The 27,430-nt window shown below is 39.2% G+C and overlaps 1 protein-coding gene across 4 annotated transcripts in view; it reads left to right on the top strand.

The window, feature by feature from the left end:
• USP24 (ubiquitin specific peptidase 24) overlaps positions 1 to 27,430 on the top strand; it is a 62,021-nt gene that overhangs the window by 22,021 nt on the left and 12,570 nt on the right. For all 4 annotated transcript variants that reach the window (XM_071436816.1, XM_071436815.1, XM_071436814.1 and 1 more), the window contains exons 12-51: positions 319 to 422; positions 1,553 to 1,660; positions 2,123 to 2,218; positions 2,337 to 2,498; positions 4,331 to 4,438; positions 5,053 to 5,202; positions 5,861 to 5,992; positions 6,522 to 6,633; positions 6,874 to 6,950; positions 7,825 to 7,965; positions 8,120 to 8,173; positions 8,351 to 8,466; positions 9,150 to 9,216; positions 9,379 to 9,489; positions 9,868 to 9,966; positions 10,043 to 10,213; positions 10,811 to 10,896; positions 11,032 to 11,125; positions 11,389 to 11,544; positions 13,877 to 13,974; positions 14,700 to 14,795; positions 15,166 to 15,394; positions 16,261 to 16,420; positions 16,709 to 16,864; positions 17,413 to 17,483; positions 18,232 to 18,392; positions 18,792 to 18,853; positions 19,188 to 19,379; positions 19,623 to 19,740; positions 21,026 to 21,170; positions 21,872 to 21,991; positions 22,220 to 22,345; positions 22,555 to 22,653; positions 22,865 to 22,947; positions 23,159 to 23,300; positions 23,629 to 23,748; positions 24,143 to 24,363; positions 24,797 to 24,921; positions 25,494 to 25,635; positions 26,520 to 26,670. In XM_071436816.1, the coding sequence (XP_071292917.1) occupies positions 319 to 422; positions 1,553 to 1,660; positions 2,123 to 2,218; positions 2,337 to 2,498; positions 4,331 to 4,438; positions 5,053 to 5,202; positions 5,861 to 5,992; positions 6,522 to 6,633; positions 6,874 to 6,950; positions 7,825 to 7,965; positions 8,120 to 8,173; positions 8,351 to 8,466; positions 9,150 to 9,216; positions 9,379 to 9,489; positions 9,868 to 9,966; positions 10,043 to 10,213; positions 10,811 to 10,896; positions 11,032 to 11,125; positions 11,389 to 11,544; positions 13,877 to 13,974; positions 14,700 to 14,795; positions 15,166 to 15,394; positions 16,261 to 16,420; positions 16,709 to 16,864; positions 17,413 to 17,483; positions 18,232 to 18,392; positions 18,792 to 18,853; positions 19,188 to 19,379; positions 19,623 to 19,740; positions 21,026 to 21,170; positions 21,872 to 21,991; positions 22,220 to 22,345; positions 22,555 to 22,653; positions 22,865 to 22,947; positions 23,159 to 23,300; positions 23,629 to 23,748; positions 24,143 to 24,363; positions 24,797 to 24,921; positions 25,494 to 25,635; positions 26,520 to 26,670 (4,961 nt within the window). The remainder of the gene's footprint in view (positions 1 to 318; positions 423 to 1,552; positions 1,661 to 2,122; positions 2,219 to 2,336; positions 2,499 to 4,330; positions 4,439 to 5,052; positions 5,203 to 5,860; positions 5,993 to 6,521; positions 6,634 to 6,873; positions 6,951 to 7,824; positions 7,966 to 8,119; positions 8,174 to 8,350; positions 8,467 to 9,149; positions 9,217 to 9,378; positions 9,490 to 9,867; positions 9,967 to 10,042; positions 10,214 to 10,810; positions 10,897 to 11,031; positions 11,126 to 11,388; positions 11,545 to 13,876; positions 13,975 to 14,699; positions 14,796 to 15,165; positions 15,395 to 16,260; positions 16,421 to 16,708; positions 16,865 to 17,412; positions 17,484 to 18,231; positions 18,393 to 18,791; positions 18,854 to 19,187; positions 19,380 to 19,622; positions 19,741 to 21,025; positions 21,171 to 21,871; positions 21,992 to 22,219; positions 22,346 to 22,554; positions 22,654 to 22,864; positions 22,948 to 23,158; positions 23,301 to 23,628; positions 23,749 to 24,142; positions 24,364 to 24,796; positions 24,922 to 25,493; positions 25,636 to 26,519; positions 26,671 to 27,430) is intronic.

The following is a 27,430-nucleotide window of genomic DNA, read 5'->3' as shown; positions in this document are numbered from 1 at the left end:
TTCTGCTGTACTTGGGGTTTTTTACTCAAAGTTTGTATATTGTTAGCCTCTAAAAAAGAGAGAAAAGAGGCGTTTTCCTCCTCAAGTAGTAACGTTCTGTAGGAGTACTTTCAGATGTATGAAGCAAAACAAAATAAAAATAGAAACAGCCTTGTTCTTTTTCTTTGTACTGATACTTGTCTGTAACAGTAAAGAAAGACCTTCCAAATGAAGATAGCTTTGTTCTCCCTTTTAAAATAATTCGTTCTTTTATATAAATTTCATGTATCTAATATTGTTTGAAATGTATTCATTGAGTTGCCTTTCTTTGTTTCACAGGTAATATAGACCAAGCACAATACTGTGATCGTATAAAGGGAATTATTGAACTGCTGGGCAGCAAATTATCTTTAGATGAACTCACTAAAATTTGGAGAATTCAGGTAAGCGGTCAAGGCTAGGCAGGTGCTTTTAGACTGCCCTACAAACAAACATTCAAATTAAGGGATTTTTAAAAATAATCTATACATCTCCATTGCAATGTGGAGATGTTGAGATCTTAGCAGTATAATTAGTGTGAAGATTTCCTTCTACTTCTTCCTTTACCATGTAAAATCAATTGTTGTGGCAATTTCTTGTATCACAGCTGCTAAATCCTGTAAAGAAGTTCAGCTCTTTGCAGTGAGTGTTAAGGGACTGCAGAAGTATTTGACTTGGCATAAGAGGTTGTCAGCCTGAAACAGGTGACAGGAATATTTGTCTAGACCAAACTAGGATATTAATGTTTGTGGCTGGAGGTATGGATTTAAAGTCAGAATGTGACTGAAAGAGAGTGGGCTCCATTCTCATTTACCTTCCTGTACAGACATATAATTGACTGACAAGTGATCTTTTGGCACTCTAAAGATATTCAATTTATTACTGTGTAGGGAAGGTGGTTTGGGTGTTTATGTAAGTGACACATGGAAACTTTGACAAGAAACTAATCTTCCACTGCAGGAAATGGTTTTCTTCTCTGTGCAAATGTTGATATTTTAGACTAAACTCATTGAACACTGTCAGGTCTGCAGTTTGTGTGGCATGGTAGCAAGTCTTTAATGCTTAGCAAAGTTGAAATGTGATTCTAGCTCCCTCACTTTTGTTCTTTAATAAAAAGCAATACTTCCTCCCCCTCTCTGGCTGTTGTTACCATGGTGCTCCCATGCGTGTGGGAGATTTTGTATTGCTCATTTTTGAGTAAAGCCTGGAAGAGTTTCAAAGATTCGACACCTCACACGTGAACATCACCAAGCAATAGAAAAGGTGATGTTTGCACTGCTGCCACTGCAGCAGCTTAAAGCTGCTGTAATGATGGCAGACTTGTAGTTTCCTCCTTTAGAATTACTTCCAAAGACTTCTCAGCCAGGGAAATGAGGAGCACAGACAATTTACTCTGAACTTGTGTTTCTACCATGTCAAAAGCTGCTATTCTCACTCATTAGTGTGAATAATGCTAGGATAATGCTTACATGAAGGTTTTTATCTGGCTTGCTTGTGTTGAAGACCTACCTTCTTGTGTTTTCCTCCTTTTCAGTCAGGACAATCCTCCACTGTAATTGAGAACATACACACCATTATTGCTGCAGCTGCTGTGAAGTTTAGCTCTGACCAGCTCAATCATTTATTTGTTCTAATCCAAAAGGTAAGTTTTCACATGAATTTGCCTCCCTTAGGAAGAGAATTAATGAGATGTGCTTGTGCATCCAGCCTACTGAAAGGCAAATACCTTGAATACATTTGTATTTTTCTATATCAATGTAAAATTTGCTATTAAAAACCACTTAACTTTTATGTTAACCCAGAAGCCTAATCTGCTACTGTTTTGCTAATTGACTTGGATTTTAAGTACATTAGATAGCCAGTCCTAAGGGACTTAAAGTGAGATTTCATTGTTATATTTAATCCCTAATGGTATTTTAAAAAGAGTTGAGCAAATTAGTGCAGTAACTCCCAGCAAAAGAAAGAAGGAAATACTTACAGTGGAAACATGCTTGTTTGTATTTTGATTTTCCTGCAGTAAATCAAATGTGGATTATATTTTTGTGTACACTTGAGATGTAACAATCTGATAAGATGCTCTAACATTGATTTCTCTACTGTCCAGAGCTGGGAGACAGAGAGTGACCGAGTGAGGCAGAAGCTGCTGAGCCTCATTGGGCGCATTGGCCGAGAAGCACGAGTGGAAACAACCACTGGCAAGGCAAGGGGATGGTTTTCCTTTTGGATTTTTGATTTATTAAATGTAGATTTTTGTTTATTAAATGTTGCTAGGCTCTGTACTTCCTAGGTTCTGACTGTCCTTGCCCTTCTTCCTGCAGGTTCTGGAGGTACTCTGGGAGCTGGCTCATCTTCCAACGTTACCGTGTAGTCTTATCCAGCAGGCCTTGGAGGAACACCTGACAATCCTCAGTGATGCTTATGCAGTGAAAGAGGCAATCAAAAGGAGCTACATCATCAAATGCATAGAGGATATCAAGAGGGTTGGTTTATTATTTTATCTTTTCCAAAATGAAATCTTATCTAGCCTCGATGTTGCCCTTTTCTTTCAAGATGCACAAATTGTGTGTCCCATCTGTAAGTTCTTACCTTGGGGAGTCCTCGAGAGGGGTAGGCTTTGTGTGAGCCACTTTGTTGATCACGAGACTCATAGTAAGTCTCTTGCCTTTGTTTTAAGCAAATTTTCAGCACAAGGAGTGATCAGTTTATGGGAAACTACCAGGATGGGCCCAAGGTTAGAATTTGCAAATGGAACCACTGTAAAGGTATGTCAGTATTTTAACTGTCCCTTTCATGTGAAAGCCTAGATTAGTTTATTTTGAGTAAAGCATGTGTTCTGGCATGACCATTAAGTCTCAAAATGCAAATCAATATTTCAATTGTAGTAGTTTTGTATTTTAGTAAAATACTTAACTCTTTTCCTGTAACATAAAGAAGCCATTCCAAAGCTGCCTGTTCTGTTTCCTGGCAGCAGCAGAGATGTGCATGGCTTAAAAGACTGCATATATTCTCTCCTGCACTGTTCACATAGCAGGCAGTTTTTCTTCAGGCCTGCAGGAATGCTCCTGTCTTCTTTTTTCAGCTTGAAGTATGCTGTAAATAAAGACAAAGGCGTGTACTTTATTGTTCATTTCTTTAATGATAAATTAGGTTTTGTCTGTGTTACAGTATCTGTAGAGGATTTTAGATGTTTAGGAGGTATAGTATGTTGGTTCTTGATATTGATCACACTTCTGTGTGTGTTCATGAATATGAATTTCAAATCTTGGGTTCTCAATATCTGAAAGTTGTAGGGTTTTATTTCTTTTGGATTTTCTCTTATGCTTTCTTAATCTCATTCCTTTTAATTATATTCTGGCAAGGGCTTTTACATAGATGCTGCAGTGGGAAACATTAACAAAAGCTGTGATTGTAAACTAGAAGGGATTGGGGTAAATATACAGCAGACTTCTAAAATACATGGTGTTCTTATTTCCCTTGATTAGGGAAATGAAGACATAAACTGGGAGGGAATGTAATGTCAAGGCAGCTTTCTCAAATTTGTGAGGGACTCTTCAGTGGAGAGCTCTCTTATGGTTAGGTTCCTTCAGCCTCTCTGAGTGTGTAGGTGGTATTTGGGTGTTGTCAGTGTTTAAACCAGACATCACTTCTCTGAACAAGCAACCTCAGTGCTGGTCTGTGTGGTCAAACTTTACAGAAAATGAAGCCTCCCAGAAAAGTGATGAGCAGTTCTAAAAATGAGGTAGGAGGGTTATTCTTCGTAGGATCTCTTTCAAAATGCAGCTTAAGTATCCTTTGCTTCCTATCAGGGAGCTGCTTGCAGCACCAATCAGAAATTTCTTGTCTCTTAAGCCTCAGTAGTATTTGAAATGCTTTCTTCTATTGCTCTTCCTTTTGCAGTAAGTGATATCATTTGACTGGATTTGCCCTTTTATGCCCTTTTAGACCTGTTTAATCTCCCATAATTGAGGAAGGTGGTGGTTGTCATCTCTCCCTGGTGCAACTGAGCTCTTTTTGGCTACTTAATTTGCATGTTCTTTAGCAAGGAGCTGGCACTTTGGGCTTAATAATAGGGATAGCAAAATGGTATATGTGTGTATCAAGGGACTTGTTGTAGAAAGTGAAGAAGGGCACTTTTAAGTGTGTTTGAAAAGAGAGCAGGAACAAGTATCTGAAGCCAGCAGAGGTGGTAGCTGTTCTTTTGAAACAGCAGCCTTAACAGATATCATTAGGCTTCCAGGAGTCTAAGAGGAAGGTTAATCTGTTGTTGAGCACGTACCAGATGTGTAATTGTTTTTACCTTTCCTGCTGCCAGTCGTCCCAGCACAATAATCCTCAGTTTGTGTGGGTGGTGCCAGCCCTGCGTCAGCTCCACGAAATCACGCGTTCCTTTATTAAGCAAACTTACCAAAAACAAGACAAGGTAAGGCTATATGCTGGCAAGATTGTTGAAACTTTTGTTGTGTCTGTGTAGCTTAGCCAAACGTGGAAGCTTAAACTTAGAAAAAAAAAATAGTTAATAAACAATTTTAAAAGTAGTTTAGTGATGTAGCAGAAACAGACTGTTGGAGTGGAGGTGCTGTGCTGTCCCTTTGTGAGCGTGTGTTTGTGTATGTATAAATCTGTTTGCTGTGTCAGGACTAATTTGTTTTATTCTCAGCTTTTGTAGAATAATTAACAGGCATGTTTGTGTTAAGAAATGAACAATGGCTAATGTTTAGACCAGCTGCTTTGTAATTGAATTGACATTGACTCTGGGAAAACAGACTAAACTACCAGCAATCATGAGTGCTGTTAGAGTGGCTGTGTGGAGGTGTGGGACTTTGCAATCTGCAGCACTTGTATTTCAGCACAAGCTGAAAACACCAACATCAGGGGGGTTGGGTGCTTGGTAAGGGAACAGCTGACTCTGAGTGGGGGTACATGACTCCTTCTGCTAAGAGATGTGCATCTGTAGAAGAGCAAATTGCTGTGTGCATGTCCCTGTTTAACCATCTTTTTAAAACCATCTTTTCTCTCTTTTATTTTATTGCCAAGAGCATTATTCAAGATTTAAAGAAAAACTTTGAAATAGTGAAGTTGGTGACAGGAAGCTTGATATCCTGTCACCGTTTGGCTGCATCTGTGGCAGGCCCAGGAGGGCTGGTGGGAGCAACACTGGTGGATGGCCGATACACCTACCGGGAGGTACTGGATTTCTTTACCTTCTTATTTCAGTTTTGAAATTCACTGGTGAATAATTAATCTAGTTTTTATTTATAGTTCTACTACTTTTATATGAAAGCTTGCTGTACCCTCGTTATTATATAGAATAAAGCTGTGTAAACATGACACAAAATTACAAAATTCCTCAGCAAAATTTCTACCTGGTGCAAAGTAGATCTCCCCATCCTAGGATCTGTTGTTGCCAAGCCTCTGCAGCTTCCAGCTTCTTCACCAGCTTCAGTTCTTGGTAGAGGTGATACCCTTGAGTGTGTTGTGAAGCTCTTAATACCTGCAACAGATTTGCTAATTAGCACATAGAAGCCACACACAAAAATAGTAGTTTGTTGCTAATCCTTTGATAATTATTTTTTCCACGCTAATTTTGATTTAGTGTCAAATAATATCACCACCAGCAAAGTAAGAGCAAATCCAAGGAGACTTCAGTGTTTGTTTTTAGAAAGGTAACCACAAAGTATGTTTAAAATAGAAATAAATCTCAAAAACAGTTTGTTTCTAGGCTTTTCAAAGTGTACTGTTGTTTGACAACTAATTTTGCAAAAAAAAAAAAAAATAGAATGTTCAGAGTACTTGTTTCAGAAAGAAAAGTCTTAAGCTTGAGTTTTTGTTTCCTCTTTCTCAGTATTTGGAGGCACATCTAAAATTTTTGGCATTTTTTCTGCAAGAAGCCACCCTTTATTTGGGCTGGAATCGTGCCAGGGAGATCTGGGAATGCCTTGTAACTGGCCAAGATGTTTGTGAGTTGGACCGAGAGGTAAGAAAAACTTGAAAAGTTGGTTTCTGTGGTTGCAGAAGGAATTTTAATGGTTCATGAGCAGCATGTGTGTTTGTTGAGACATGTGGAGTGTGAGTAGCAAACACATACTAGTCATGCATTTTATGCTTTGTGTAGGCTACAGCAGCCACTGTTAGGAGTTCACTTATGGCCACAATGCTCTTTAAACATTTAATATTTTTTGTTAACATTTAACAAAATTTGACTGGAAGAGGGACATTGGCTGGGAGATTAGTTGAAGATGCTGGTTTGAAAAGGGGTACCTGGAGGTTGGTGCAGACACAAGGATACATTCATTATTTAGGTGAAAGATGACTACAGGTACCCTGAAGCTGCAATGCAGCCTCTATAACATGTGAGCTTACCAGGAGATGAGATTTTGAACCTCTTGCTGTAGATAAAACTTCTGCAAGATGAGTTACTGTGGCATCTGACATAGTTTGCTGTATAAAACTAGAATATTTGATGTGACAATGGGGTAAAAATTATGTCTGTCTTTCATTCACAGATGTGCTTTGAGTGGTTTACAAAAGGGCAGCACGATCTGGAGAGTGATGTGCAGCAACAGCTCTTCAAAGAAAAAATTCTTAAACTGGAATCATATGAAATTACTATGAATGGTAAGAAAATGAATTTGGTGAACAGATTTGGGGTTGAAATATATACCAGAAATTTGCTTCCTAAGCCTTCAAATCAACCATCTAACCAGTTCTACAAATCAATGTAATAAAGGGATCTATCATTTTGAGCTTTATTAATTATAGAAGGAAAAGTTCATCTCCTGTATTTGACAACTTTACTTTTTAAACAAAGAAACAGCCTGACCAGTATAAAAAATCCACACATTTTTTCATTTACAGGTTTTAGTTTATTTAAAACATTCTTTGAAAATGTGAACCTGTGTGACCATCGGCTGAAGAGGCAAGGAACTCAGCTGGTGAGTTTGTTCTGGCAAGTTTGTTCCTGTGTCCTGCCTGTGTCCTCTTAGGGACAGGAGAAAGTGAGACAAGAATTGGGTAGCAGCTGTTTGATGTGGTCATGTTTGTATTAAGGACCAGAATGTCCTTGTAGCATTAACATTGTTAAATTCTGAAGCTAAAATTTTGACAATTCCAGCAGTTAAAATTCAGCAATGGAAAGCTGGAAGCTGGTTTGTAGCTTGTAAAACTTTGCAGGAGGAAGGGCTGAACTATTTTTTTGAACATAATCATGGATTCTAGTTTGCAATTTTTTTCTTCTCCCTAGCAGTGAAAGTCTTTTTTAAAATTATTTTTTATTTTTCTTCTGTGCATGGGAGTTAGACTTATCATATTTAAATTCTAACCTACTATAGTTTTTTACTCTGAGCCTTCATGGTTTTGTTAAATTAATGGTTATATGTGAAGTAGTTTTCTGTAGGCATTTTAGATTTTTATCACAGAGAACTTACTTCAAATGCAGAACTTTTTGCCAAGTATCATAGCAGGTTTTATGATGGTTTATTGTGTGGTTAGTTACCATGTTGACTTCTTTGAAACTAATTCCATTCTGGATTAAATTTTTCCATGCTTTTAAATTTTTTAATTTTTCAGTTGGCTTGACTGAGATTGTTCTTTGGAACTTGTTTATCTATCAGTAAACAATTTTTTTTCTTGTATAAATACACAAAAGTGCAGCAGTTGGTTTAACTTTGCACAGTGCCAAAGTTTGGCAGCATGTTGGAAAAGAAAATCTTTAAGTTTTAATCAAAAGGTGCTTTTCCAGCACTTTTGTCCCTGTGGTTCTTTTGTAAGAAATCCAGTCATGTTTTACTGTTGTTCTTCCTTGTGTAGAGCGTAGAAAAACTGGAATTAATAGGAATGGATTTCATTTGGAAGATTGCAATGGAGTCACCAGATGAAGAAATTGCCAATGAAGCTATTCAACTGATAATAAATTACAGCTATATTAATCTTACTCCCAGATTGAAAAAGGTAGGCATATATTTGTACATAAATGTCCTTTGACATTCATGAAGTCCTGATACTCTGCATGTTCAGCTGGGTGATTTGTTAGGTTCTGTCACTTTATGAGAAACTTCTATGATTTTAGTCTAAGTTCTAATTAATTTGTACATTTTATCTTTAGGATTCAGTCTCACTGCACAAGAAATTCATTGCTGATTGCTACACACGATTAGAGGTAAAGGACAAATTTTAATTATTCTCATGCCTACATCTTTCTGGTTATGTTTCTTAGAATAAGAACACTTGTCTATGATAATTCCACTTAAAGAAAAATATTCTTTCCACAAATATTTTTTGTCCTCTGAGCTTTCCAGGCCATCCTGACTGTCTCTTGCTCTACTCTGTGTTGCAGGCAGCCAGCTCCGCGCTCGGTGGTCCAACATTAACACACGCTGTCACCAGAGCTACCAAAATGCTCACAGCAACTGCCATGCCTACCGTGGCAACATCAGTTCAGTCTCCTTACAGGTAGGCCAACCTCTCAAGGAAAAAAGGAGACAGTAGACATTTGCTCTCAGCTGCTTCCCACAAGATTTTGAGTGCTAATTAAAAATCTCAGTAATTGTACATTCTGATGGTTCCTCAACTGAATATTCCAATTGCTATGCAATAGGAGTTCCAGAGATTTTTGAAAAAACTGTGTTTAAAAACAAAACAACAAGGAAATAAAGAAAACCAAAGCCAAATAGACATTAAAAAACCCCAAAACAGCAGGTCAAAACCAAAAAAACCACCCTGCCTCCACCCCCCCCCAAAAATTAAAACAAACCAACCAAAACGAAACAAAAAACCCTACAGGTTATTACCAGCCTATTAATCTTGTAATATTTCTGAGGCAGTGGGTGTGGTTACTCTTACATTAGGAGAGAAAAGGTTGTTTTTTCAACCTCAAGCTTAATTTAGTTATACCTGAATATGTGTAATTCAAGTATAGGAGCATAGGGTGGGACCTTTAGAAACATGAATCTTCCTCTGAAGCTGGCAACATCTCAAGCAGTACAACATGAGCCTCTTTTCCTAGTTCATTTCTGCTGAATTAATTCCAAGTTTAAGGAGGTGCTTTCAAAACCAGACAATTCAGGGTAGTTACCGTGGGCGTTGGAAATGAATCTGCAAGACAAGTTACTCTTGTTTCCAATGTTTATCTTTAGGTCAACTAAACTTGTAATAATTGAGAGACTGCTGCTGTTGGCAGAGCGTTATGTGATAACAATAGAGGTAAGAGGTTTCATTTCCTACTAGGCAAGGCTAAGAACACAACTTACAATTTTATTACGAACCAGTAAAAGTTATTTAAACATGCAACCCTAGTTACCCACCATCACAGAAATGGCTTTGTTTTCAAGAGTGATGTTTACTGGCATCCTTCTCTTCCTGTAGGACCTTTACTCTGTTCCCAGAACTATTCTACCTCATGGTGCCTCTTTCCATGGACATCTTTTAACCCTTAATGTTACATATGAGTCTACCAAAGATACCTTCACCATAGAGGTAGGTATGCCCAGCTGGTGTGTGCCATGAACTGTTGATTATGTAGCCACTCTTGGTGGTTTTATGCCTGGACTGAATAGAGTAACATGGTTATAAAGATTCCAGTCTACTTGAAAATTCTTCTTGAAAATGTTAAAAATATGTACATGGAAGTGTCCTGTGGACCAAATGTATTTTGATCACTAAATTCCAGGATGGGAAAAATGAGTTTTTTGCTCACTGTGGGTGTTGGAGCATTTCTGTGCTGTCCTATCCTGACACTCTTGCAAACAATACCTTTACCACCCTATGCAGGAAGACTCTTTCAGAAGATTTTAATTTTTCTTGGCATTTACTGCTCGAGCAGACTTACTGAACCAGTGTTGTTTAATTTCACAGGCTCATAGCAATGAAACTGTAGGAAGTGTCAGGTGGAAGATAGCAAAGATGTTGAATTCACCTGTGGAAAATATACAGATATTTGCCAATGACAGCCTGGTATGTTAACTACAAAGAATTCCCATTCTCGATGAAATTGAGTCTTTTTCAGAACTAAATAAATATTTTCTTGCAGCTAACAGTAAACAAAGATCAGAAACTACTCCACCAGCTGGGCTTCTCTGATGAACAAATCCTTACAGTAAAAACATCAGGAAGTGGGACTCCATCAGGGAGCTCTGCAGATTCCTCAACCAGCTCCAGCAACAGCAGCAGTGTATTTAGTTCATCCTATGCAATGGAACAGGTACAGCAGAATATGACCTGAAGCCTTTCCTCAGATTTTTCCTGAAGCAGGGATAGATGGGGGAGAGAGTAGGAGCTCCAGTAACATCTTCCAATCTTTAGTAATCTGGTTTAGCTTTCAAACTGCAATTGAAACAAATTACCTAAATACACAACTGCCTTGAGCATGCAGGTTGGATTTTATAATCTGCACTCTGTCACTTATGGTAGCCTGTTTGGTGTTTATTCATCTCTGTCTTTTAAACAAATAGGACCCATCTGGTTTAATTTTGAGACTGTGCATTTGTTGAGGGTAGAGATTTCCACATTTTCACTACTAAAAAGCTGCAGTAAAAGTGCAAGTAAAGTGAACTAAGAAGCATCAACTGGCCTGTTCAGAGCACTCTTGATCTGCTTTTAATTTGCTTTTCATAACAGCTGACTTCAAAAATTGACTGTTAAAAGGGAAATGAAATGATGTAAATGTTGTCTCAGCCTAGAAAGTAGCTGGGATTTCTGTGGGTCAGGCTGGCATCTGGGCCATTTGCTTCAGTGAAGAGTTTTGTTAAATTTACATGTAACAGAGAAAAAGACCTTTGTATTTCTGCTCAATTCTCAGGAGAAATCCCTCCCTGGAGTCGTCATGGCTCTCGTGTGCAATGTGTTTGATATGCTTTACCAGCTTGCCAACCTGGAGGAGCCAAGGTAAGCAGATTAAATGGTTACTAAATATTAAAGAACTGCTCTCAGTGCCCAGTTTGAATATTCCACTGTGTGCAGGCACCAGGCCAGGGTGATTGAGCCCTTGTTTTGTGCATGTAACTTGGGATTTATTTTCAGGATAACGCTGCGAGTGAGGAAACTTCTGCTCCTGATTCCCACTGACCCAGCTATTCAGGAGGCTCTTGATCAGCTTGATTCCCTGGGAAGGAAGGTATGGATTTAATAATTGATCATGGTGAGCTACACAAAGAGGATTTTACTACCAGGTTCCTTAAATTCTCTGTCAGATTATTGTACACAGAGGGTTTGAAATTACAGCAAAATAATGTTCATGTTAAGTCAGTATTTATTATTGACTTACTTCGAGGCAGCCAGAGGTGAGAGGGTTATTACAGGGGCTGTAGAAGATGGATTCCCAATTACAGCAAACCAGAGGAGTCTCAAAATATTTCTTCTGTGGCTTTTTCCTCCTAGAAAACACTGCTTTCAGAATCCAGTTCTCAGTCCTCAAAATCTCCATCCTTGTCTTCAAAACATCAACATCAGCCCAGTGCCAGTTCAATACTAGAAAGTCTTTTCAGATCTTTTGCTCCAGGCATGTCCACGTTCAGAGTGCTCTACAATTTAGAGGTAAGAAAATAAATTTGCTTTTTTCTGTGTTTCTGAGCAATAAGAGTTAAGTATTTCTAGGTTTTTTGGGCAGGAGTCTACTGTGAGGGATCATTATGAAAAATGCAAATATTGTGACACAGTCTGCTTTTCTACATGTGGTAAATTTTACACAGAATAAAAGGGACAGAAAATTTCCTTTCAGAGACTTTACTCAGAAACCAGGCCCCTCTTTGTGTGATTTGCAAGGTGGAAGAAGTGTTCTGAAGTAAGTGGAGAGGAGCAAAGAAACATCAAATTCTTATTGTTTAGATAACATTCCTGCTTGAATCTCAAAATGTCTGAATATGCAATTTTTAGTGTGTGTATATATAAAAAATATATATTAAAAAAAAAAAAGTTGGCCCTTAAAAATTAATGGGAGCTATTTTAAGTTGGATTGGTTTTGCTTGATTAAATTTGCCAGAAACTTCTGTGCTCTGTAAGTCTCCCATTGTCTAAGGAGGAGTGTTTTTCCAAAGCATTCAGCTGGGAAGAATTTTCACTATCCAAACATGCAGTGCTTTTGCCAAGAGGCCTCTGGCCTGTTTTGGCTGCACAGGTAGAGTGGAATATATAGAAAATATATAGAAATCTTTTACCCCTAAGCATTCTCCTACATTCTTTAGCCAAAATCCTGGATAGGGCCCTGTAAAGATTCTTTCCTAGAGTTCAGAGAATGGATTTTGAGAATTACAGGAATTGAGCTGGTGTTGTTGGTAGGACACAGTAACCTGCACACTAAAAGCTGGACAGTGTTTAGTTGTGCTTGCAGGTCCCACTGTTTATAAGGACCCATGACAAATGTGATTTGAACAACTTGAGGTTGGAGGAGCAATTGCCAACTGCTTCCAGAACATTAGACAAAATTATTCTCTTTCCCTCATGGTGTGTGCCAAGATTACTGTAGCAATTTTCTTGTGGTTGCTTCCCTTTAGGTTTCCACAGTCTAATGTTAGCTCTTCATCTTCCTACACTGTCATCACACTCCTGCCTTAGGATTCCCCCTTTTCTGTACAGCTGGAGTGAAAGATACTTGATTATGTCTTTGGAATGTGTTGACAAGTTCTACAACTCAAAGCAAATGGATTAGGGTGTCTTGTTGAGCTGACAGGTTATATAGCAGTAGGATGGGACAGTTATCTGCTGCTTCTGTGCCAGAGAAAATAATAAAAGCAAGTAATAAATTGCTTGCTTTTCTGGCAAGAGATGAGAAGTAATAAATTGGATTAGATGAGGAGATTATATGAGTGGACTTGTTCCTCAATGCCAGTCAAGCCAATTGGAAAGTGGTTTTTCTCAGGAAAAGGAATATGTGCTTTTTTATCCCCTCAGCTGGTGATCTGGTGAAAAGATGGGAACCAGTCTGAAGTGCTTTCTGAAAAAAATGTGCACAGGAAATTTGCAGAACATATGAAAGAGATGAAAATTGAATGTTGCAGATGTCCAGGGCGTGATAAGATTTCATGCCTGGAACTCTGTAACATTCTTCTGATCTGTGAACCTGGAAGAGATGTATTTTGTTTGCAGCATTGTTGGCTGTACATGCCAAGGAGGCTCTTCAAGAAAGTGAATAATATCTGTGGGGCTTTCTGGGATTTTGAGAGGGACAGGGTTTGTTTGGTGGATGGTTTTGGGGTTTCTCTGGGGGGTTTTTTGGTGGCTGGGTTTGTTTGGGTGTTGGGGTTTTTTAATGTGAAGTGAAATAGATTATAGACATAAATGAGAGCTGACCCACAGAGACCACAGACTTCCTTCTGGCCATGTTTCTGAGTGTATTTGCACTCTGAAATTTAGTGCTGGTTTAAAACAGGATGGATGATAGAGTGGTTATGTTCATAAGGCCTCCAGAATTACCTGAGCCATGTTTTACCAAGAAACACCAGAATAATAGTGGTACAATTATATTTCAGAAGGTGTGAATCAGTAAGTAAGCCATCTGTAGGGTGTTTTATGGGATACTGTGAACTGAAAATCCAGAACCAAGAAGAATTTGGGCTCCTAAGAAAAACCAAGTGAACCAGAATATGACATTCCATGTACTTCATCCGTTCCCTTAACATGTAAACTGCAGTGAGAATAGAATGCTTTGATTCAGAATAAACATCTGTAGGTGCCATGGTTATTCTAAATATTTGAGATTTATTGAATAGATGAGATTTCTCTCACTGACTACAGTTTTGTGTAAGTGTATTATTAATTGCTTCATTTGTAGTGGATTTTTTTTCTTTTACGCTTTCAAACTTCAACAGGTAAAGAACACTAAGAGGGGTGGTGGTTTACATCTGCTTATTTATTTATTTATTTGTTGTAGGTGCTGAGCTCCAAGCTGATGCCAACTGCAGATGATGAAATGGCAAGAAACTGTGCCAAGTCTTTCTGTGAAAACTTCCTCAGAGCAGGAGGTTTGAGGTTAGATTTCAAAACCCTGACTCAATTTGTAGTACTTAATTTAGTTAGTAGTTGTGTGTGGTTTCCTATTTCCATACTGTAGCACACTAATACACCTGTCAGCTTCTTTTTCTGAGAAAAAAATCCACCCAAGGCTGTTCCACCACTGTCCAGTAGCTGTCATAGTTAAGAGAGTACATGTTGTTAAATCTCAAAATGAAGTTAGGCACAAATAAGCTTGTGAAATGTAGCTTGTACTAAAGTAGTCGATACTTGGATAGTTTGTGACATTTAAGTGTTTCAATTCAAATTTGCAAGTGTGCACATTGCTCTCTTCTGTGTGGACACCGGTGGACATTTTAAGCAGTCACAGTATAGGTCATGCAGTGGGAACCAAATTAAATTTGTAATTACAGTCTTGAAAATTCAGACTCTTCAGACAAGAGCTGAGGCACAGTGTGAGTGGTTTGGAAGACCTGACAATACTGATTGTGTGAGGTTTATCAAGTATACTTTGCTCTTAGTTATTCTGTCCATGACACTCCTGCCCAAGAGGTCTTGAAGCATTTTCCAACAGGAGCAGAAAGCTTCCATCTGTAGATTTAAAAGGAGAAAATGAGGATGTTGGCCTCCAAAGAAGTCACTTTGAACTGCAACTCAGCTGAGTGGATAGGAGGAAGGAAATATAGAGACAAATTAATTGAAACATTTCCAAATGGAGTCTGTCTTATCGATTTGTTTTTAAGTTTGGTGGTGAATGTGATGCAGAGAGATTCCATCCCATCAGAGGTGGACTATGAAACAAGACAAGGAGTCTATTCCATCTGCCTGCAGCTTGCAAGGTATGTAGTTGCTTTTCATTAGAGAAAGTGCTGCTTTCTTGGCTTTTAGCATGCAGCTTTTAATATTTAAGATTAATTGGTACTTTGAGTTCTGTTCCATTCACTCTACAAGTGTTCAAATACAAGCCTCATGTTTTTACTCTGTGCATGCAGCTTCTTGCTGCTTGGGCAGACAGTGCCCATGATGTTTTTACTCTGTGCATGCAGGTTCTTGCTGGTTGGGCAGACAATGCCCATGATGTTTTTTACTCTGTGCATGCAGGTTCTTGCTGCTTGGGCAGACAGTGCCCATGATGTTTTTACTCTGTGCATGCAGGTTTTTGCTGGTTGGGCAGACAGTGCCCATGATGTTTTTACTCTGTGCATGCAGGTTTTTGCTGGTTGGGCAGACAATGCCCACCCTGCTGGATGAGGATTTCATCAAGGATGGGGTGGAAGCTCTGTCCTCGCGGCCCTTCCGGAACGTGAGCCGGCAGGCCAGCAGGCAGATGTCCATCTGTGGCACTCCTGAGAAGTCCTCCTACCGCCAGCTCTCCGTGTCTGACAGATCCTCCATCAGGGTAGAAGAAATCATCCCAGCTGCAAGAGTTGCCATACAAGTAAGGAAGTGTTGGATGGTTCTGATGTAGCAGTGTTGTCTCCAATGACAGCTGTATAACTCTGACATTTTTAATCAGTCTTTTATGCAGGTTTTTGCCCTGGCTCCATGTAAAAGCCTCTGAAAATCTTGACCATCAGCGTCTCTTCCAGTCTTGATCTGAATTTTAACATATTCTCATAAATTATTTTGGCACTACAAAGGGAAGCAGTACCCCAAAAGTGCTGACAAGAAATAGATGTACAAAGAAGTCTTACTTGTGATTTCTCTTCAGTCACACTTAACTCTTAAGATCTGACTCTTTTAATTTTCTGTGAATTGAAAGGAGAAGGTTCCTGCTTGGACTTGTGGCTTTATAATCCATGATACTTTGAATTAGAAAGAATTGGACAAGCTTTTTTCAAATAGCTCATTAAAAATTAAATTTGCTTGATGGTATTGTGGAGAAAAAGAAATTTTTTTATTTTCAGTACCTTAAAAAAATGTTGTTTGAAAACCCATTGAGTCCAGTTGAAAGAAAGTTCATAGTTAATGTGACAAGTATGCTGTTAGGTTGTTGGGCAGTGCTTCCCAAATGGATTGAACAATTGAAATCAGCATGACTGCCTCCAGATAGGTGACAAGGGTATCTATCCTCTTGGGGAATTAAAAAATTAATTACTTCTCCTAAGACAGCAATACCAATCTCTCATTGGGAACAAAGAGACTTTTGAATCCTTGAACCTGTGTAAAGAACAAAGTGGAAAACAAATGTAAATGTCAACTTGACACAATCCATTGTATCCAGAAGATACATTCCTCTCATCCCTGTTATTGACAAATGTTGTTGAATATCACAGATGTGATTGGTGTTTCTTGTTCCTCCAGACCATGGAGGTGAATGATTTCACCTCCACAGTGGCTTGTTTCATGCGCCTCTCATGGGCTGCTGCTGCAGGACGCCTGGACCTCGTGGGAAGTAGTCAGCCCATCAAAGAGAGCAACACTCTCTTCCCTGCTGGGATTAGAAACAGACTTAGCAGCTCAGGTGGGTTAACTGTGTCCCTAAACCAGTCTAAAAGCATTTAGTTTAATTTTAACTGAGCACTTTGAAGCTGAATTCATTGGATGTTCATCCTCTTGGGTCTCCCAAGAGAGACATTATACAACTAAATTGGGACATTATACAACTAAATTACAAAAAAATCTGAGCAAATTTATGTACATTCATCAGGCATTCAGAGAAGTTTTTAAATTGCAGAGAACTGACCAAAAGCTGAAAACATCTGAGTAAAACTTAATGAATTATAGCACTTGTTCTTCTTTTTTAATGCAGGAAGTAACTGCAGTTCAGGAAGTGAAGGGGAGCCCACGGCACTGCACGCTGGGATCTGTGTGAGGCAGCAGTCTGTGTCCACCAAAGATGCTCTCATTGCTGGGGAAGCCTTGTCTCTCTTAGTAACCTGCCTTCAGCTACGTAGTCAGCAGCTAGGTATGGAAAAAAATCGGGTTATTCAGTATTTGGAGTATAAGCCAGGTGGGAGGAGGCTTTTGGATACAGTCAAGTTAAAAAAAAAATAAAAAATGAGAAACTTGGAGCTTTGTTAGCTAAGACAGCTCAAGCAAAAAACACAGCATTTCATTAAAAATTTCAGGGAGATTTTTTCCAGGACTGAAATAAGGCATGTAGTGCTATGCTTCAGTAAAATGTTTTGGGAAAGCTGACTTACTGCTAGAATATAAATATTTGCACTGCTTTTGAAGTCTGTAATTCTCTACGTGCTGCTGTTTGCATAGCTCCTGTTTAGTACTTGAGTCTTTGTGTACAGGAAGTGTAAACACTGGTGGTGCAGGAAGGCAAGGAAAATGCTGTTATATCATGGTGGCAGCCTCTGGTGAGGGAAGAAAATCAGGAAATAGCCTTTACTGCTTTTCAGTATTGATGTCCTCTAGGTCCTGTGGTATCTTAATGCAAGACTGTAACTGACTTATTTTAAAATGTAATTTTTAATAAGATAGCCTGGTACTCTCCTGTTCCAGGATCTTTTTACAATTTGCCTTGTGTTGCTGATTTCATCATTGATATTCTGCTTGGATCACCAAGTGCTGAGGTGAGAGTCTTCCTCTAAAAATTTTCTAAAGGCTCCTTCTGAAATGTGTATGTTTTGATAATTTCATATAGTCTGAACATAAAATTGTTTATTGCAAGTATTCCCACAGATTAGTATTTGAATAAATAACCTTTGGATAATCGTTAGTAATTCCAGTATCTGGTGATGGGTTGATAGAAAATGCTGTAGTATTACATTATTACATTTTCTAGGCTTGTTTCATCCATGAGATGCACAGGACTGTGCTGTGACTAGTCTAAAGAAAATAGTCACATTTTGGTGACTCAAATTCTGTAGAACTAGTACTTTAGGGAAAGTTTCAAGTTACTTTGATTTGGGTAAAATTTGATGGATACATCTGAAATTCTGAAAATTTATTCCAAGTGTCGGAACCCTCCTAAAACTCATTCTTTTTGATTTAAGATTATCTAGGATATTCTAAAATCTATTGACTTTTATGCTTACCTCATTTCATCATGTGTCATCTATTTATTTTGCATGAAGTCATTGCATCTCACCCTTTATCTGTATTTACAATTCGTATTTATCAGAGATTTTCACTCAGGGATGAACAGGGTTTGTTACATTCCTAGAAACCCTGGCTAGTGGGTGCAGAGCTCATAGCCTGTTTTGCACCATTGCAATGTGCATTTCTTCTGTTGGATTTCTAACATAACAGGAGTGTGGGGGATTTTTGCAGCCCTTGATTAACTGAAGGTGTTTGACAATGACAATGACCCTGTTGCAGATTCGTCGCGTTGCCTGTGACCAGCTGTACACCCTTAGCCAGACAGACACATCAGCTCACCCAGATGTACAAAAGCCAAACCAGTTCCTCCTGAGTGTTGTTCTTGGGGCCCAGCTGCCTCTTTGGTCACCAACCAGCATCATGAGAGGAATCAACCAGAGGTAAGTGACATGTCTGTTTATTGAGGAAGAAAATCTGACATATTTTGAAATGAGCAACACTGTGGAAGCTCTGAGGAAAAAGGGATTGACACTTGGCAAGTGTTGGAAGTAGACATCTTGCAATTTCTAGAGGAGTAACTGAGAAGTTAAAGCATGTTGTTGTTTTATTGCCAACTAGAATTGCCATGAGGTGAGGGAAGAAATGAGGATTCAATATGATTCCTAACATTCAGAAGTAACTGTTGGAAAGGAATTTTTTTTAAGCTGCAGCATGCAGAAGCACACCTAGATGGTTATGCTGCTTTGGGTTAGATGGACAGAGCACACAGACTTTAAAGACAGCTGGTTAGAGAAAAATTGATTTTAAGTAAACTTTTTTTCTATTTATATCTGTTTCAGACTTTTGTCCCAGTGTACAGAATATTTTGACCTGAGATGTCAGTTATTGGATGACCTGACATGTGAGTATGTGCAGACACCTGATTTCTTCATTCTGATGGCAGCTTCCAAGCTGTAGAAAAGATGTAGACTTGCCTGCAGAAGGGGGTTACTGCACCTTGAGCTCAGAGGGACCTGCCAGTGTGCTGTGCTAGTGTCTGGCATGGTCTGTTCTGGCATTGGGTAACTCATTCCTTCTGGAAAGTGAACTGAGCTCCCTGGTGGAAGGTTTACTTGATACACATGGAGGCAAAACTAGATCATTACCAAACTGTTTGAAATTCTTTGTATTTATATTCTACATTTCCAAAGCTGCTATTTTTCACTGTGTTCCTTTTTTTTTTATTTTCCTTGCAGCATCAGAAATGGAGCAGCTGAAGATAAGCCCAGCTGCCATGTTAGAAGATGAGATCACTTGGCTGGACAATTTTGAGCCCAACCGCACGGCGGAGTGTGAGACCAGCGAGGCTGATAACATCCTGTTAGCAGGACACTTGAGGCTCATCAAGACTCTCCTCTCACTCTGTGGGGCAGAGAAGGAAATGGTTGGTGAGTATTCCTCTTTAAATTGACTAGACTGGTGGGAATTCTGCATCAACACACGACTGGACAGTCATGTGAAGACATCAGTAGAAGTGATACAGAGCTCTAAGGACTGGTTTTGGCAGTACGTTTAATATTTGATAAAACATTTGTTGACGTGGTGCTATGAAGTGGTTTTTTGTTATGAAACACCTTTTTGGCATTTGCAGTGACAATGTAAGTATTTAACAGTAGACTGCTGTGTTTCAGGTTCATCTTTGATTAAGCCATTGTTGGATGATTTCCTGTTCCGAGCATCCAGGATTATTCTGAACAGCCATTCCCCAGCAGGCAGTGCTGCAATCAGTCAGCAAGACTTCCATCCAAAGTAAAAACTCTTTTTTTTTTCTTTTCTTCAATGTCTTGAATGCAAATGTCAGTATTAAACCCTACAGATAGCAGGATTTAATACCAGTGGTGGAGCATTTCTCCACTTTTCTACACTTCCTACATAAATGACCAAATAACATTTTATACATTTTTGTGTGATCCAATATCCTTGCATTTCTGTACTTCAAAGTCTGTGCTTTGTTAGATCAATTATGAACTTCAGGCACAACTGAGTGCTGATTTCATGAGTCCAAAGAATATTCCTTTAGCTTGTTACTGCTTGGGAAGTTGGCTAAATTGGAGCATGAGCAGGAAATTAACTTCCCAAGCTCCTTGTAAAAGAGAATCTCAAAAGTTCCACTATTTCCTTTTTCCCTTCTGCCTACCTATTTTGTAAAAAAGCTAACACCCAGCAAGTCTCCTTGCACCTGAGAAAGCTGATAGAGCCCAGAATAGATCAACTGGAGAAAAAGAGTGGGCTTTCCCCTTCCTGTCACAGCTGTTATGGCCATACAATATCTGAAGGGGTGGGTGTAATCCTCATGTGGATTTCTGAGCTAGTGCAGCTGGATTGTTTGTGTTGCACTGAGTAGTTGGTGGTAGATCAGGCATATCCTCACTGCCTTTCCACAAACCTACAGAAAGGTTCCAGTGGAGCATTTAACAACCCCTGAAATGAATGGGACTTGATCCACCTTAGTGTTTGGTCCAGCTTTGCTCCACTGCAGTTCATCCCAAGCATACTCTTTTTATTGCCTAGTGTAAATAAAACCTTTGGCCTTCAGAAGAAAGGGCTGCTGTGCTGAATGACTACTGAAAAGAGCTGAGATGGGAGGGGTTTTGGTCTAGCTCAGGTCTAAGCTCATCTCTTGTAGCAAGAATGTTGTCTGGTCTAGCTCTTCCCAAGTTTCCCTCCCTGTAAAAAAGTCATTTTATCTCCATCAGTGTTACATGATGGAGAGTGTCTGTCTGTTTGTCCTCAGACATGCAACCAATTCTGTCTTCTTTTAGAGCACCTCCTTTTCCTTCTACTGAATGTTAGCCAGTGCATCCCTGTCAGTAAAGGAATATTCCTCTTGCCACTCTTCTCATTGGGTTCTTCCCCATTCTCCTACCCCAAGAAATAAAAAAAAAAAGCACTCTGCAGTCCCTCAGGGGTGTTTAATCACTCAAAGTGTTCTTCAGAACATTAATTGTTGCTTGTTCTGAGTAATACAGCTTTCTGGAATTAGAAATAATTGAGTCATCTAGCCAGTAGATCTCAGCTGTGGTTTTCTTTGCAGGTGCAGCACAGCAGACAGCAGATTAGCTGCTTATGAGGTACTGGTAATGCTGGCTGATAGCTCACCCTCCAATCTCCAGCTTATTACAAAGGAGCTGCTTTCTATGCACCACCAGTGTGACCCTGCACTCACCAAGGAGTTTGATGTAAGCCAGAAGCTTTTTTTATTTGTTTTAGCATGGTTTGGAGTGTTGGGCATGGTTCACTTCAGCTCATTCAGTGTTTCCATGGTCTTCAGTTTAAAATGCCCCAATGCAGCTTAGGGGAAATGCAGATACATTTGATCTTCCTCAGAAGCAGATACTCCAGTGTGTCTTTATCTGTTATTGTCTGAGTAAGAAGTATTTCCTAAATATTACAAATTTTATTTATTATTAGATTTTAGGCCATTTTCAACAGTATTGTGCAATGTGTTAAATATTTAAATGACTGAATACAGCGGTCTTGCAGATTTCAGAATTTATATTTCTGGTTTTCCATTAAATTGTTCTTAACAGCTCACATACAAGGGGAATGGTTTTAAACTGAAAGAGGGTTGTTTTAGGTTACATATCAGGAAGAAACTCTTTCCTTGAGGGTGAGAAGGTCCTGGCAGAGGTTACCCAGAGATGCTGTGGCTGCCCCATCCCTGGAAGTGTCCAAGGCCAGGCTGGATGGGGTTCTGAGCAACCTGGGGTAGTGGAAGGTGTCCCTGCCATGGCAGGGGTGGAGCTGCATTAAGGTCCCTTCCAATTCAAACCATTCTGTGATTCTACAATACAAAGGTGGTTATAAAAGCTATAGAATATTGTTGGAGTCTCATATTTTTTCAAAGTTTTTGGGACAAAAAATGTATTTGTCGTTCTAGTACCTTCCACCAGTGGACAGTCGCTCCATTTCTGGATTTGTGGGACTGAAGAATGGTGGTGCTACTTGTTACATGAATGCTGTTTTCCAGCAGCTGTACATGCAGCCTGGTCTCCCAGAGGTAATTAGTTCAGCATCCAATAAAATCCTCTTTTTAGAATTACTTTCACTTGAACCACTGCATCTTAGCACCATTTGTAAATAAGTTGTAAAATGAAAAGTCAACTGTGTGTGTACAAATATGCACAATAAATACATAAATTTTAAGTTGTGGTGCTGTGGGCCATGACAGCTTATAGTAATGATTTTTCCAAAAACCAATTTAATAAGGTTATTTGTTTCCTTCCAGGCCTTGCTTTCCATTGATGATGATACTGACAATCCTGATGACAATGTGTTCTATCAAGTTCAATCTCTTTTTGGTCATTTGATGGAAAGCAAGCTACAGTATTATGTACCTGAGAACTTCTGGAAGGTATTGCATCCTTTTTTTTTAGAGTCTATAGCTTTTCTACTTAAAAATAATCATTTATTCAGCCTTTTTCAACTGCAGAATTTATAAAGTAAGCTCTAATTCAAAAAAACAAAACATGTTAAAATAAATTTTTATAAAAAATACTTTTCTTAGTGATATATTTATATATGAAACAACCACCTTTTAACATATATTTATATTTTATATAGATTTTCAAGATGTGGAATAAGGAACTTTATGTTAGAGAGCAACAGGATGCTTATGAGTTCTTCACCAGTCTTATAGATCAAATGGATGAGTACCTCAAGGTAAAAACCTTAGCAATTTCTTTTCTGTTTCATATGCATATCCGTGGTACCTTTTTTCCCTTTTTGCTTTGATCTCTAGAAAAGAAGGCAGAGAGCCTTTTAGCTTATTTTATAATCTGCACTGTATTCAGGAGTTTAAAATTCCTACTGATTTCTTGGTCTTCCACCCTGCAATATATCCAACTGATGTTTAACTTTACATCTCCAACAGAAAATAGGAAGAGACCAAATATTTAAGAATACTTTTCAAGGAATCTTCTCTGATCAGAAGATCTGCAAGGACTGTCCTCACAGGTAATGTCACATTCAGTGCATCAGTTACCAAGTTATGTGCTCCCAGAGCTATTAAAGTATGTAGGTCAGAGTAGCACTGGAAAGTAGCTAAATGCCCCTGTGAGCATCACAGCTTTGATAGCTGTGGGGCAAATGCAATATTCTTTCCTAAACATCTGTCTTGTTCCTGCCAGTTGGGTAAATCCTAATCTGTTTTTCTTCCTGAATTTAGGTATGAGCGTGAGGAAGCCTTCATGGCTCTCAACCTTGGTGTGACTTCATGTCAAAGCCTGGAAATATCACTGGATCAGTTTGTTAGAGGAGAGGTTCTGGAAGGAAGCAATGCATACTACTGTGAAAAGTGCAAAGAAAAGGTATTGATTCTTAATTTTTGTGAAAGAAGATTCATGTGCAGCTTGATGTTTTATAAGCATTACATGGTCATGGAAACCATGCTTAGATGCTGCTCACTCTTGCTGCATTGAAGACAAAAGGTTCAATGCCTCTAAAAGTTTAAAGTAAACTAAAAGTTTAGAGGGATGGCAGGATGGTAAAGTTTTGTGTAATGCATTGAGATGTATCCCAGTCATCCTATGGACACCTATGACTTCCCATGGCTGGATTTTCACTGTGAATCTCTAGAAGGATGCTGCAGATGGCCTGGGGTGTCAGATAGAGGTGATATTCTTGTTTCTTTTCAAGAGAACTACAGTGAAGCGCACCTGCATTAAGGTTTTGCCCAGCCTGCTGGTGATTCACCTGATGAGGTTTGGCTTTGACTGGGAGAGTGGCCGTTCTATTAAATACGATGAGCAAATAAGGGTAAGAAAACTTTGCTTTATGGTGCCTTCCCCAGCTACTTTGTGCAGTGGATTCTCATTCTTGCTATTCATTTTTCCTTCTTTGCCTCACATTTTGAGCAGAGATTTTGAGCATGTGGTACATTACAACATGGTAGTGCTACAGAAAATACGTGTTTTTCCTTAGAGCTTTCCTTGTTTGCAACATTCTTGGAGTCCTTTCAGAAAGCAAGGCAAAAAACCTCCTTAAAGAGAGTTTATTATTTAACATCTGTGTAACGACCATAAGAAGTTGAAGTTCCATATTTCCCTTTGGTGTTCCCAATGTGGGAAGTACTGATACCATTCTCATAAAATTACACAAAGCGTGTACACACTGCAGTGTCTCGATTAATCCAAAGTATCTCTTCAAACAGTTTCCCTGGATGCTGAACATGGAACCTTACACTGTGTCAGGGATGGCTCGTCAGGACTCGTCCTCAGAAGTGGGGGAAAATGGCAGGAGCACAGAGCAGGGAGGAGGAGGCTCCCCAAGGAAGAAGGTTGCCCCTACAGAAAACTACGAGCTCGTGGGTGTGATTGTCCACAGTGGCCAGGCTCATGCAGGGCACTACTACTCCTTCATCAAGGACAGGAGGTAACGGGCAAGAAGGTTCGTGGGGGAGGTTTCAGAGCTGTCTAAAGGCTTCTTGTTCTGGGAAGGTGCATGGAGCCATCCAGAGCTCTTCTGGAACCACTCTTCCCTTTCTCAGCACCTATCATGAGGCAATGACACAGTGATATGGGACATCCCAGAATAAAATGCTCATTAATTCTTATGTACCTTGTACTGCAGTTTGAGGGCTCCCTGTGACACTGACTTGCAGGTGATGTGCTTCTCATAGTTTTAATCAAGGTTATTTTTTAAAATGCAACTTTGACATCAGTTGAACTAAGCTTTCTTCTTACTGTCAAAACAAATGTGAGTTCAGGCTTGTCACTTCTAGGCTGTTCAGGGTGGTTTGTTTTTTTTTACTGAGACAATCAACTAACTTTGTTTCTGTTGTGTTTGTGTTCTGTTTTGATCACAGAGGATGTGGAAAAGGAAAGTGGTATAAATTTAATGACACCGTTGTTGAAGAATTTGATTTGACTGATGAAACCCTGGAATATGAATGTTTTGGTGGAGAGTATAGACCAAAAGTCTATGATCAATGTAAGCAGAAGTACAGACAGTAGCTTCAATTTCCTACTGATTTCAGTAACTCAGTGTACCTATAATGGACTGAGTAGAGCTTAGTCCATTATGGGTACTTTGAGTTACTTGGACTAATACTCCTAAACCATTTTTCCCCAAAGCCTTCCCTTTACTGAAGGACAGAACAGATTGTGTATGGTTGAATATGAATTAAGCCATATTCACTGTTACTCAGCACTTTGTAGACTTAATAGTAGAGATTGAAAAACACAATGGCACCTTGTTAATATAGTTTAAAAAAGCCCCAACCAAACATAAAACAACCCTTATTTTAGGCTAGTGAGAATGACTTCATGGAACACTGTGTGGCATCATATTTTTGAACTTTTCAATTCTTTAAGGAATTTATTCCAAGTACATTTCCAATATTCACCTGTTTCATAATGCAGACCCTTTTAATCACTGACACAGACTGATGTTCTGATCTGACAAATTTCACAGTAGTTGTACCCCCAGTTTTGCTTCCATATAGGAATGGGAAAGGTACTAAACCTTCAAGGGCCTTCATGGGCTGCCTTTTATCCCCACAGCAAATCCCTACCCCGACGTGCGCCGGCGCTACTGGAACGCCTACATGCTGTTCTACCAGAGAGTGTCCGACCAGAACTCCCCTGTGCTGCCAAAGAAAAGCAGAGTCAGTGTCGTGAGGCAGGAAGCTGAGGACCTCTCCTTGTAAGTTCCTCTTGTATCCAGAAAGGTTTCTCTCATATTGATATCTGGACCTCTCTCTGTTGGAATACCAGGCTCTTTCTGGCTCCAAGGTCAGGGTGAATAAAACTCAGGAGATGCTGGGTTTGAAGTCTCACTCTGAAGTTTATTGTCCTTATCTATTACAAACTCAGGAGATGTGAGCTCTTTCTAAGTCGAGAAAGTGAGCTAAAATGGTGTCTATTCAAGGCTATTTGTCTCAAGTATCTAAAAAACAGTTGACATCTATATTATTTATACTTCTAACTCAATTATGATCACCCATAACATGAACATCTTTCACCCAATTAGAGAAAACCACCCAGATCCGTGAAGAAGAAGGAAGAAGAAGGGGCAAAAAAGACAACTAACCCACACCCAAAATTCTCCATCTTGGCTCCCATATATCACCTTATACTAAAATCCCAAATCTAAGTTTTTTCACCCTGTGAGATCACACAATACTATCCAAACTACACACACTGTTTCTGTGCTATCATTCAATTTTTGAAGCCTTTTCCAAGGTCTCAAGGTCAAATGAGGTGTTTACTTGAGGGTTGGCACCCTTAAATTCAGGAAACTCGAAGTTTTCAGCCATCAGAGTTCCAATATCTCTCCACAATTAAGAATTGAGTAATTACTGTCCAGCAAAGCAATGTATTGACCCTTCTGTTGTTTTGGGTTGGTTTTTAAGCTTCTTGTTTATTACCATTATTGCAGCAAGTTCAAGCTGATTGACAGCCTCAAGAAATATTCAGGCTGTCTTCAAAACTGCCATAAGATCACTCTGCCTGCAATGGTATTTTACACCTAAACTGTAGATTTGTTGCAGGATTTCTTTATTCACCTTCAGCTTGTTTATATTTCAGATCTGCTCCCTCTTCACCAGAAATTTCACCCCAGTCATCACCTCGACCCCACAGGCCCAACAGTGACCGTCTGTCCATCTTGACCAAGCTGGTTCGAAAAGGAGAAAAAAAGGGGCTCTTTGTAGAGAAAATGCCTGTGAGAATTTATCAGGTAGAGCACACTGAAAGTGACAACTAAATTCTGCTCACATAAAATTTGAGCATTTAGTGAGAGAAACATGGTAACTTTTAAAGGTTACCTTGAAGTAATTCCCTTGTAGGAAAACTAAAAAGCAATTCTGGATTCTGACATAAAGTTACTAACAAGCTCTTTAGTGGTACTTATTTTAAGTTTCACTGTACTGTCTCAAGAAATTGGCCCATCAATTCTTTGCTTTGAAGAAGCTGCTGGCAGATTAATCAAACATGAGATCTGGCAGCAGTCAGCATGCAGGCAGGGAGAGACAACAGCAGAGAAGGTGCTTCATTTGGAGTACACTCGAGGAGTAGTGGAGATGATGGCAAATTACAGTGATCCTCAGGTTCTTGAGTTCACAAGAGTGTTAGAAAGAGGAGGAGCAGTGAGGAGAGCCTGCATCATCACACACACAGGGAGAATAAACTGCAGGCTGTGTCTGGCCCTCCACACGGGCTGTTTCAGGGCATTAACAGCCACTTTGGCCATTCTTATAGCTGGGATTGTGTTGTCACAATGAACAGAGCTTGGCTCAAATTTGTTGAGAGTCTTTAAGCAAAATCTCATTTGAAAAAAGAAGGGCTTGGCATTTAAATACCTTATTGTGGCTGCAGCTTGTAATTACACCAGGACTCCTTGCTCTCTGCATCTAAATTTGTTAGGCATGCCTTTCTCGTTTGAGGGGTATTCTCTTGGCTTGTTTATTAAAAACAAGCAAAAAATAGAACTTATCTGC

The sequence above is a fragment of the Agelaius tricolor genome, unplaced genomic scaffold, assembly GCF_023055355.1.
Source record: "Agelaius tricolor isolate 1412-34295 unplaced genomic scaffold, bAgeTri1.0.p SCAF_11, whole genome shotgun sequence".
Taxonomy (NCBI): domain Eukaryota; kingdom Metazoa; phylum Chordata; class Aves; order Passeriformes; family Icteridae; genus Agelaius; species Agelaius tricolor.
Note: the sequence above shows the minus strand (reverse complement) of the source record. Positions and strands in the feature narration are given on the sequence as shown.